The 12,500-nt window shown below is 37.1% G+C and overlaps 2 protein-coding genes across 3 annotated transcripts in view; one reads left to right on the top strand and one right to left on the bottom strand.

Annotated features, from left to right (window-relative positions):
* Nucleotides 1-12,500, top strand: part of LOC137614396 (uncharacterized) — a 175,460-nt gene that overhangs the window by 33,187 nt on the left and 129,773 nt on the right. The window lies entirely within an intron of this gene.
* Nucleotides 1-12,500, bottom strand: part of LOC137660090 (uncharacterized) — a 77,261-nt gene that overhangs the window by 41,187 nt on the left and 23,574 nt on the right. Inside the window, exons 11-23 of the mRNA XM_068394809.1 lie at nucleotides 11,837-12,008; nucleotides 11,439-11,548; nucleotides 10,907-11,057; nucleotides 10,524-10,616; nucleotides 10,218-10,350; nucleotides 9,222-9,391; nucleotides 7,314-7,766; nucleotides 5,457-6,438; nucleotides 4,856-5,088; nucleotides 3,674-3,766; nucleotides 2,875-2,994; nucleotides 1,951-2,145; nucleotides 890-1,066 (exon numbers count right to left, since the gene is read on the bottom strand). Of these exons, the coding sequence (XP_068250910.1) occupies nucleotides 890-1,066; nucleotides 1,951-2,145; nucleotides 2,875-2,994; nucleotides 3,674-3,766; nucleotides 4,856-5,088; nucleotides 5,457-6,438; nucleotides 7,314-7,766; nucleotides 9,222-9,391; nucleotides 10,218-10,350; nucleotides 10,524-10,616; nucleotides 10,907-11,057; nucleotides 11,439-11,548; nucleotides 11,837-12,008 (3,082 nt within the window). The remainder of the gene's footprint in view (nucleotides 1-889; nucleotides 1,067-1,950; nucleotides 2,146-2,874; nucleotides 2,995-3,673; nucleotides 3,767-4,855; nucleotides 5,089-5,456; nucleotides 6,439-7,313; nucleotides 7,767-9,221; nucleotides 9,392-10,217; nucleotides 10,351-10,523; nucleotides 10,617-10,906; nucleotides 11,058-11,438; nucleotides 11,549-11,836; nucleotides 12,009-12,500) is intronic.

The raw sequence follows: 12,500 nt of genomic DNA, 5'->3' as shown, positions 1-12,500 counted from the left end.
TCAATCAGACAAGAGAGAGAACCAAGTAAACATGGGGAATGAGATGATGATGAAGAAGAGAACAGGCCAACAAGAGAGAGAGAATCAAGTAAACACGGGGAATGAGAAGATGATGATGAAGAGAACAGGCCAACAAGAGAGAGAGAACTAATTAAACAAAGGGAATGAGATGATGATGATGAAGAGACCATGCAGACAAGAGAGAGAACTAATTAAACAAAGGGAATGAGAAGATGATGATGAAGAGAGCAGGCCAACAAGAGAGAGAACCAATTAAACAAAGGGAATGAGAAGATGATGGTGAAGAGAACAGCCCAACAAGAGAGAGAGAATCAAGTAAACAAAGGGAATGAGATGATGATGAAGAGACCATGCAAACAAGAGTGAGAACCAATTAAACACGGGGAATGAAAAGATGATGATGAAGAAGAAACAAAGCTAATAAGAGAGAGAACCAAGTAAACAAAGGGAATGAGAAGATGATGATGATGAAGAAACAAAGCTAATAAGAGAGAGAACCAAGTAAACACTGGGAATGGGATGATGATGAAGAAACAAAGCTAATAAGAGAGAGAACCAAGTAAACACTGGGAATGGGATGATGATGAAGAAACAAAGCTGATAAGAGAGAGAACCAAGTAAACACTGGGAATGGGATGATGATGAAGAGACAAAGTAGACAAGAGAGAGAACCAAGTAAACACGGGGAATGAAAAGATGATGATGATGAAGAAACAAAGCTAATAAGAGAGAGAACCAAGTAAATGCTGGGAATGGGATGATGATGAAGAAACAAAGCTAATAAGAGAGAGAACCAAGTAAACAGGGGGTAAAGAGTAAGGACAACAATCAGTAGAGAAAGCAAGGACTTCCCCAAACAACAGCTTACCTCTGTGTCTCCTTCAAACCGGCTCCATTCGTCATTGGAGGATGTTGAGGCCTTCAGACCGAATTGGTTGTTGCCGTATCCAGCGTGGATGTCGAAGGAGGCGTTGAAGGGAGCCATCTTGTCATAGAAGGCCTCCACTTGGAGTATTCCGGCGGCCGGGCCAATGACGTCACTCGACTTGAAAGGGAGGAAATGGCTTGAGAATATCTTATACTAGTGTATGCGACCTGTCAAAAGTGATGGCTAAATATTTAGATATGCATACACAGATTCAACTTTTCTCACTCCCTCCATCCCTCTCCTAACTACAACACGGTAGTTATTTTTTCCCGAGTGTATCTCATGGGGTAACCCCTATGACCAGCGTATGACCTCTCCTCCTGCCCGAGGGCTGGGGAGAGGCTGAGTAGTCATACACTTGACAATGCCGCTGAGCGTGAGAGGAAATGTGTGTGTGTATATATATATATATATATATATATATATATATATATATATATATATATATATATATAGCCAGACCCTTGCTCTTTATTATATAGGAAAGATAGTTATGGCTTTATGTTTTCTCTTGTGATTTACTCTCGCGAAGAAACCTGGAGGTTTGTTTCTCTATAGATCGACTGTTTTGGTTTTGAGATTATTTTCTTAAAAAGAAACGGTAATGAGTTTTTGCAATAGAGAAGGCTTCAAATTCGTTGCAAAGTAACCCACCACCATTTGCAATAAAAATCAATTGCATCGTTTTACTTAGAATGATCAAGTAGTTACAAATGTATGACCAACTATGGCGTAAAAGAATAAACTTAAGTATCTTTAGTTACTCTCTGACTGCTTGAGATAGCATCTGAGCAGGGTAAACATAAGCCACCACAGTTGCTTGCCCCAAAACCAGCGTGTATGAAATGAAAAAGGGACCAAGTAACTCGAACCAGGGACCCCACTAATTCATTTCAAACGCTTGGACCATCTTCAGTGACGTGTTGCTTGAGCCACGTATCCCATCGATTTGGTCATGCTTCTATTACAAGCGCTTATGAAAACACGTCGCTTATACTTACGGTGATGAGCATCATGCCAGGCTGGCTGAAGTCGATCTCATGGACGAACTGCACCACGAAGTCGTTCAGGTGGAAGTGGAAACCGCCCTGCAGGTGCAGAGGGTTAATCTCGTACAGGTAACTGGTCGCGAACTTGATGTCCAGATTGGGACCCAGGGCGACCTCGACTTCCCCCAAGAAGGCTTTGTCAGACATCTGAAATAATCACCGACATTTGATTGTTTTCGCTGTTTCTGACAACATAATGAAGACGAGGTGTCAGTTTCCTATTTCGCGGGAGGCGTATTTTGCAGTTTCCTATTTCGCGGTTCCTAACCTAGGATTGCCAGAGGCTTTCCACCCGGTCCCTAATGGGACTTCCGTTTCACTCCTGTGCTATTTCTCACTACTCCTTAATTTTGGTGTTTTTGGTCAACTGTATGGTGAATATACACTAGATAGCTAACAGTCGACTAATTGGTGAACAGTTTTCATTCATTGCCTGGCTACAGGAGGTAACGGTACACTGTTAAAAATTTGCATTTAAAAAACGGTATATGTTTTGCAACATTTATTTCAGGATTTTTACCGTTTAAAAAACGGATATAATGATTTAAAGGAGTGATATTACGGTCACCAACCCGTAAAAGATAATAACAAAGTAAGGTAAAATTACGGTTGCCTGTTTTTTTACTGAAATATGGCTGAGAAAAGTATATTTTTACGGAGAATTTCCGACTAAAATTACGGTTTTTTTTTAACAGTGTAGATGTTTCCAATAATTTCAGGATTAGAATTGATCGAGTGAAGGTATGATTTACAATATATAAAAGATAGAATGATCGTAAAGAACAAAACAATGAAGAGAAAACAAAAAGTTATTTAAGAAACGTATTAGTTGACACAAAGAAATACAGAAATCTATTAAAAATAAACACACAAGACCTTGTAAATCGCCTGGCCAAGATAGTTCATATCAAGCTGTGGGCTGGCAAGACTTAACGTCACTTCAAAGTCTCTCTCCTTTTCATTGACTTCGTGCTTGACGACGACTTTTGATGTCACCTGGAGATGAGAAAATAAGAATAAATATGAAATTCCCCCCACTCCATTGCATCGTGCATTATTTCACGTTTAAATATTTAACAACCATAAATGGTCGTAAAATTTTAAGTTTTCGTTCGAAATTATATATTATCAATCAGAGAAGCTTATCTGTTTATTTACTCATTACATATAAATCCAGACTTATATAAAGTATTAGTACGTACACACATACTGTATATATATGTATATATATATATATATGTATGTATATATATATATATATATATATATATATATATATATATATATTTATATATATACACATATATACATATATATACATACATATATATATATGTATATATATTTATATATATATATATATGTATATGTATATATATATATATATATATATATATATATATATATATGTATGTATGTGTATATATATACATATATATATACAGTATACATATATGTACGTATATATATATATATATATATATGTATATATATATATATATATGTATATATATATATATATATATATATATATATACATACATACATGAATGCAACATTTCTTCCAAAATAAACTGCTAAATGAACACAGTAATAACCACATAATGTGCGTATGTACGCCAAGGAAAGGTATTGATTATAAGAGTATTATCCAATAGAATATTTTCATAATTACCGCAGTGCCCAAGACTGTCACGTTTGTGTCCATGATGGCGTGGTCAAATCCGTAATCATATTCCATCTCAACGTTCGTGTTGCCTGCGCTTGACTGCAAAAAAAAGGAAAAAAAGTAGGAATTGAATGCATTAGAAAAAGAGATTTATTTTTTCATGTAGTCTGAGTCAGGAAACTTTACATAGAACTTTTAATTTACTATCAGTTTGTGGCATCAAACGGACAGGTAAATTGGTAAATCTCTGAGAGACCTAGATTTCTAGTGTAAAAATTACGTGGCAGTGAAGGGACAGGTAAATTGCAATACCTCTGAGAGCCCTACATAGGATTTCTAGTGTAAAAATTACGTGGCAGTGAAGGGACAGGTAAATTGCAAAACCTCTGAGACCTCTAGATAGGATTTCTAGTGTAAAAATTACGTGGCAGTGAAGGGACAGGTAAATTGCAAAACCTCTGAGACCTCTACATAGGATTTCTAGTGTAAAAATTGCGTGGCAGTGAAGGGACAGGTAAATTGCAAAACCTCTGAGACCTCTAGATAGGATTTCTAGTGTAAAAATTACGTGGCAGTGAAGGGACAGGTAAATTGCAAAACTTCTGAGAGCTCTAGACAGGATTTCTAGTATAAAAGCTGTGTGGCAGTGAAGGGACAGGTAAATGGCAAAATTTCTGAGAGGCCTAGATAGGATTTCTAGTGTAAAAGTTGTAAAACCAAACGGATTAACGTAGAACCAACGATGCAATTGAGGCGTTCACAATACTAAGGGTCTCAAGCTCAGTGCTATTTTTTTAGTGCTTCATTGTCTTCTGAAAACATTCTTCTCTTCACATTAAAAAGGGTACCGGTACTTATGATTTTAATTTTTCCCGCTCAGCCCATTGAAACCCTAAGGGTTGTGAAAACCTCAATTATGAATTTGTTAAAGGTGTCTGGTTTCAGTTCCATTTGCATCAGAATAGATGCTCACCAGAACGTCAGCCAGGCAAGGCCGCCCCCCTCCCCACCCATGGTGGCGCCCAATCGTAGCAGTGGCCTCCCCAGTAAACAGCTTAAACTCACAGTCCAGGCGGGGATCCATCTGCTGCCATGTGAATGCTAGGCAAACACGTTACCACTGTACTAGCCAGGTTAAGTTAGGTTCGTTAAGGTGATCAATATCAACAAGAGATCCTCTTTTCTTACCTCAACCGAAAGGTAACCAGTATGTCTGACACCAGCTGCTTCCACGACCAGCGTCTTGTCGAAGGTGAAGGCGAGGGTGTTCGGCTGGTCGCGGTTCATTCCGTACTCGGAGTCGATCTGGACGAGCGTCTTTTCGCCGTTCAAAAACAGAGTCCCCGACGTGGAGCCGAAAACGTCTCCGAGCATTACGTTTCCCTCGATCTTGTGCTGGTCGTCGGTGGCTTCCCACGAGGCTGGTGAAGGTCATGGTAATTTAATTTCAGTTTCTTATTTAACATTGCTAATAATAATAATAATAATAATAATAATAATAATAATAATAATAATAATAATAATAATAATAGTAATAATAATAATTTTATTATTATTATTATTATTATTATTATTATCATTATTAATGGATAAACAATCTTACAAATAAATGTACTGCAATTTTTTATGTTGCATCTCTCTCTCTCTCTCTCTCTCTCTCTCTCTCTCTCTCTCTCTCTCTCTCTCTCTCTCTCTCTCTCTATATATATATATATATATATATAATTATATACAGATATGTATATATTATCATCATTCAAAACATATTTGTGAGAATCCTTCAACTAACCTTTGAAATCCAGAGGATTTTCCATCAGACTGCATTTCGAATGACCCTCAAGGAGGAACTGGCCAGGGGCCTTCTTGAGTGTTCCCTGTACGTCTAGATCAAAGAAACTGTTCACATTCAACATAATCTTTGGTGAGACCTCGAAACTTGTACCGTCGACTGCTATTGGCAAGGTAAACTCAAAATTCCCTTGAGAAACAGAGTCTTCCTTGTACTGGAGGGCAAATTTCTTCAGAGTCTCTGTGTTTTCGTAGTTGCCCTCCATATCGAAGGACTTTCCTGGAATTGTTAAGGTTCCCTTTGCTTTGCCTGGTCTCATGTTTACCATGAAACCGACCTTCCTGTCAACGGAGGACCCAGGGGTGTCAAAAGTGAGAGCATAGCCCTTTTTATCATTCTTGAACTGGAATTGGTAGAAGTCGAAGGTGTCAGCCTTGGTCAAGGTGTATTCAGCACTGTAGATATCACCTGGAACAGACTTCTCTGAATCCGTTTGTAAGATTGCTTGTTCAGATGAACCGCAGAACTCGAGACCTGTGATTCTTCTTGTGTTGTCTGGAGAGCAATACTCAAATTTCTCAGTGGGGCCCTCATAATCTGCTTCGTTCCAGTCCTGTCTGTAGTTCTCGTATAGTGCCACCTTCACTGATGAGCTCGCACGTGCCAGCTCTTGCTTTGGTATGTTGAACTGGATATCAACCAACTTTCCGTTTTGCATATCAACTTTCCCTCCAAATTCTGTGCTGGTGACATGTGTTGAACGTCTCCTGACGCCACTGTTAGAACCGTAACCTTCAACCATTAGTGTTTCGTCTAAGGCAAAGACAGTGGAGGCTGTTACCTGCCCTTCTAGGTGAAATTCAGTCATGGAGGACATAGAGAATTCTCCCGTATGCTCATAGTTAACGCTTCCGGTAGCATTAAGGCGAAGTCTGAGAGGGAATCCGAGAAGTGTTGGGCTCACTAATTCTTGTTGGAGAATCTGGAATGGAAATATCATTTTTCAGAGTACATGGTAACCTAACATTAGAAAAGCTTTTTAGTGAACGGTAATGTTGGTACAACACTTACTTGATTTTTTTCCAGTCTGGTAGAATAATTATATGAATTCCTCCACCCTACCCCAAACATACAATATCTGGCCAATTCATCACATACATTTATGAGTCTCAATTGTGAATTGTCATTACAAAGATATTAGCAATACCTCATTATGAGATAAGAAAGTCAAAGAATATTTCCATAACAGGGTACATTGTTCAATACAGAAATTTATAATAACCATAAATTACCTTCAAGAGGATGTAATTTAAGACGTTTTTTTGCATCCTTCAATCAATTGGCATTTGAATTTGGAATTATTGTAGGTTTTAGGCTTTTTTCTGTGTGAATATTTTTAGGTAATTCCAATGTAAGTAAGAAATAACCAAAAAATTCTGATGAATAGAAATATATGATCATTCAGTGGCGAAGATTAGGAATATTAAGCATTTTCCAGTGCTAGGGTAGGGATGTACTATACTATTCTGCAAATTATATTAATCATGGCAGGATGTTTATTATCAATAAGCAGAATTCTTACACACACATGCACCCACTAATTTTCACCATACAACTTAATCCATATTGGAAGTTCAGCTAGTAGGTTAGCTACCTTCCGTTCTAAACACAATCTTTAGAAATTACTTGACCAGCACTTTTCCATTTTTGTCTCCCAGCTACTATGGATCCCCATTAGTAAGATAGAATGCTTATACTGACCATCCAAGCCATTTATCATATGTGTGTATTTGTTTGTTTATATACAGTATGTGTATTATTCATTATAATATAAACATTCACAACTACTAATCGTACCTGGAATGACCTTGGTGTGGAAATCTCTTGTATGACCTGCTGGAGGAATGTCCATGGATTGTACTTGAAAAGATCTTGGTAAAAGATCTCTTTACCGAAAAGCCTGAAGTAAAATTCTGTCCTTGGCTTCATTTCTTCCTGTCCTTCGGCTACCTCGTTCCTAGTCCTGGATGAGTCGTACATCTCTTGGAGTTTCTGGATCTTGTCATCGTGAATGTCCCTCTTGGGTCTGATGGTGTTCAGAATCTTCTGCATTTCTTCACTCTCGAAGTAGCCTTCTTTGCCGAGGAAGCTTTCTATTACACCTTCGATACCTTCAAATTCTCCTCCAATTTCGAATGCCTCAATACTATTTTCTAAGAAATCCAGCTGGACTTTGTGATTCTCTCTACGAGGAACGTAGGAATGAGGTGTGAAAATGAGGTCACTGTCTAAACTTACCCCGATATTCATCTGGAATCAGAATGAAAATAGTCATTTATTCTGTTTAATGAAGAGTGACCTTTTCTAACATATGAGAAAAAATTATCTCATCAACTGTATAGGGATTTGTATTACCAGATGAAAAGTAATGTGTCTTCCTAAGAGAAGAATGATTTATCTTAGCTTAGGTAAAGTGATTGGCCTAACCATATGGAGAGGAATACTACTACCAATGGAATGGTTATTTGTCCTACTAAACAATGGGTGATTTATTTTACCAGATGCAAAATAATTTCCACTGCCAGTTGAATGGTTATTCATCCTATCCAATGGTGGGTGATTTGTCTTTACCAAATGAAAAAGTTAATTCTTTTACTAACTCAAGCTGCCCTAATTATAATAACTTAAGAAATAGATATCTGTTTGAGGCTCGAGGTGAGGATGGCAGGTTCATCCTTGCCAAGATTCTTGGACGTGATGTGTCCTACTATGCGAGCGGCATTTTTAGATTTATTTCAGAAGCAGGTCTTCGGAAAACTATTCAACTATGATAATGACTTCTTAACTTTTATAGTTTTAATTGAATTCTCTTTTATTTTTCACATATAATAAATGCTATCGGCGTCAATGACCTTAGATGTCAGGATGCCAGAAAACTTTCAATCAATCAATCAATTATCTTAACAAGGGAAGAATAATTTATCCTGCTAAATAAAGAATACTTTATCTTACCAGATGATAAAAGCTAGGCTCTACCAAGGGAAAGGTGATTATTCTTACCAAATATAGAGGCATTCTCCCAATGTCTTTTCAGATGAAAGATAACTAATGCTATGAAGTGGAACGTGATGTATTTTGCCCAATGAACAGTAATTTATCATTCCAAATGAAGTAATTTATATCCAGATGAAGGTGGATTTGCTTAACAAAATGGAATTGATTTATCCAACTAAATGAAGGATGATGTGTCTTTCCAAATGATGAAATTTTTTGTGCATTAGCAAATGGAGAACTTATCCTTCCATATGCATAGTAATTGGTCTTACCATTAGAAAAAGTAAAAATAAACAAATGAAGGGATTTATACTACCTAAAATAATGGGGATTAATGAAAGTCGTGCCAAGAAAATATGATTAATCTCACTAAATGGAAATCGAAATTCAGGTTGCTAGTAATGAGATGAGATCAGATGTCCCCACATTCTTTATTTCTATTTGATTATTGATTACATACTATCACTAATGAATCATTGTGTTGCACTGAATGAAGTATAAGTACAATAATGAGAGGACTTTATCAGTGATGAAGGCAAGAATAATTATAACAGATTCCAGACAAGGACAAGCGTAAAGAGCAACAACTTTCAGAACAGCTGTAAAGTTTAGATTATTATTTTCAATAGATTGTCAGTTTTAGAAACGTTTCAGTTCAGTCACATGATCGGGTTTAAGACAGAAAGGAAAAACAGAACATTAGATACATACCATTTTACTGAACTGTGCCAAACGATAATTCCTAGAAGTTCGGAAAGCGTTGGTGTTGAATTTGGCTCTCAGGGTGTGGTGGTTGGCCAGTTGGGAAAGCTCCCGACTTTGTGAGCTGCCGCCGGGTTTCAGAGCCAGGTTGTTCACGTGAGTCCAGATGTATGCTCCAACTGTTGAAGAAATCAAGGCCTAGAGAATAACCATTTTAATCTTGGGTGGAATGTCATCTTCAAATTTAGTAAAGCAGATTTTGTGTGCAGTTAAGAAGAGATGGGCTTTTGGAGTTGATAGCACAAGCAACTTCAATTGCGTTGCCAATATTTACTGTTTAGTACAAAGATGGTAAAGATAACAAAGGAGACTTCAATTGTACTGACAGCATCGGCATCATAGTCAAAGGTTTGTGGTAAGAACACAAGCAACCTCATTTGTGCTGCCAGATTTTACTACTTCGCACAAAATTCAAGGTTAAGCACAGAAGTGACTTCAATTGTGCAGCCAATATTTTGTACTTGGAGCAATATTTATAGTGGTAAAAGTCAAGCAAATTAGTGCTGCTACTATTGGCCACTTGGCACAAACTTTGACTGTTAGAAGACAAGCAACTTAAATTGTACAGCCTATATTGGCTACTTGGTATTAAATCTAGCGGCAAGAAAGCAAAGATGACAGAACCCTTGTTCACATATCTGGTAACCCTAAACCTGCCACAAGAGTTCTACACGGGATCACCTCTTTATTATTTTTCCATCCTTTTCTGAGGATATTTAATTTTAAGGAAGTGCAATCACAATTTTATATTGATTTTTACGTTGATTGCCCCATAAATGTTGATTAAATTCAATGGAATTATAAAACTTGCAATAGTTCTTTTGAAATTTTATTCTAGCAGTAACAGCGCTTGAAAATCAACAATGGCTTACTTGAATAAAAGCGAATTTCTAAGATGGATAAGAAATAACTTAAGTCTTAATAATGTATCCAATACAATCTTACCTTGATTAACCTCTTCTTTATGGAGCAAATTCTTAACGCGAGTAAAGAAATTGGGTGTCTCAGGGGCGCATCTTACCAAGGAGAGATAGGCCGCAATACGGACGCCCACATCATCGTCGACATCATCAAGGATCTGAAAGAAAGATGAATTGTGAGAGAGCGGGAAGGATACAAATTCCATGTTGTACCATATTCTTCATTCTTATTTGCACTAGTAAAACTTATGCACCGAGTGTGTTTATTTCTATTGATTTTTTGTATTCATGAATTTGATGTTATAATCCTTATATATTTATGTTCCCTTACCTGCCAAGGTGTCTCAAGATCAAGATGGTGGCAGTTCACACGTCTGTAGGTTTCAAAGGCTACCATCCTTATGTGTGGATTCATCAGCTTATTCTGTAAAGAAAGAGTATAGCTTTTGTATGATTTCTTGACTCTTGATAAAAGCAATATTTTTATTGTCATTATTGTAAATTTATTTCCTAATTGTATTATGCTCATGTGATCATCACTCAAAGGTTTTGTCTTGAAGAGTTCAAAGGTCAAGATTACTTTTTAATTCATTTTAGTATTATGGTTTCCACCCAGAATTTCCAGTTTCTTGAAAAAAAATCAATATTAGGGACGTTTTAAGATGTTAAACTCTGGAAACATCAAGTTCTAGCACCTTTGGATATTAAACGTACCTTGTAACATCTCTCGATGACATGACCTTCCAGCAGGACGCCGGCGTTGGAGAGCGCCCTCAGCACATGTTTCACATTCTGACGTTCCTCTTCTGATCCTTCGTAGCCACAGGAATCGCCAATCTTCTCTGTGACGTATTCCAGGAAAGGCCTGAAGGAAAAGATGATTTGTTTTAAGGACGCCATGGTTAAAGAATGCAAAGAACTTATTTTATCAGACTATGAAATTTGCTTCTAAGTGGATTATGATATAAAAGGTTTGAAGGGGATTCGTCTGATAACACCGTGAAATTGATCTCTTTAGAGATTACAGCACTGAGTTTTCAGGGAACTATAATCCCATGGTAATTTAGGAAAGCCAGAATAGATCCAGAAGTAAAGAACTACCATAGAATTACATGCAATCAAAACACCACTGTTAAGTAAATGAAATAAAATATGCAGATTATGCAAACAAAATTGAGGAAAATTTAACAACTTTTCTAAGTCAATTGATTTGTATAAATGTATTAAATGAACTTGCTGAACTCACTTAGCATTATCTCTGCAAGTGAGAGGATTGCGTTGGCAGAGCTGGTGGACGATGCTTGATGCAGCCTTCACAGTCTGGTGCTCAACAGCTAAGTTGTTCTGGGCTAGTTCCTAGAAAAAGAAGGAAGATGTGGTTTATGTAGTGAGAATTATATATACATATATATATATATATATATATATATATATATATATATATATATATATATATATATATATATGTGTGTGTGTGTGTATATATATATAGGAAACATAAAGAGATTACTTATATTTAAGGAGTAACTTCTCTCAAGTGTAATCATGGTATTTGCATATTATGGGGCCAGGATTTGATCGTATGCATTTTTTGTAGTTGACACTTGAGTGCCAGTTACTAGACAAGAACAAATGGAAACTCACCATCAGGTATTGTACGGTATCAGGATGAGATTTTGTATGGAAGTGAACGCCCATCAGCCAACTAAGGACCCGGGTTTCTGGAAAGTACTCTGGAGACTCAGCCGCTAACCTCGTCAGGAGTTTCATGCAGACGCGAGACTCGCAGAGGATGGCCGAGTCCAAGATGAATTGCCTGTTGGAACGAAAACCTGATTTAGAAAAATATGTCGTGATTGCTTAAGGTATGCGTGCAAGTTATGTTGACTAAGATGCGTCTCTTTCCCGCTCTTCCTTCACCCCTTTTCACCAACAACAAAGAGGTAGCCTTCTCTGATTGGCTATGTCTAGAGACATTTCAGTATTCTTATTACTTGACTTTGATCTGACATAGACCGAATCTCAGAGTCTGCTTACAAAAGCTTCTAGAAACAAGATGCTGTACTGGCATAAAGCCAGCTTAATCTAAGGAGTAACTAAAAAAATACGTTGTAGTGCAGGGATTCACAGACGTCATCCTACCAAGTATTCTTGAAGTTTCTAGTGACTCTTTGCTCTTTATTTACATTTCATCTGTTCCCTGTGGTTTCTTCCCATCTGGTTATGCAGTTTCTTCAACTTAATCCAGCTCTCATTTAAGAACAAGCCCTTTGGTTGTTAATTTTCCTTTTGATCATAATGATAATTA

Source organism: Palaemon carinicauda, chromosome 20 (assembly GCF_036898095.1).
Source record: "Palaemon carinicauda isolate YSFRI2023 chromosome 20, ASM3689809v2, whole genome shotgun sequence".
Classification (NCBI taxonomy): Eukaryota; Metazoa; Arthropoda; class Malacostraca; order Decapoda; family Palaemonidae; genus Palaemon; species Palaemon carinicauda.
The sequence above is the reverse complement of the archived record's forward strand: the minus strand, read 5'-3'. Positions and strand labels throughout refer to the sequence as shown.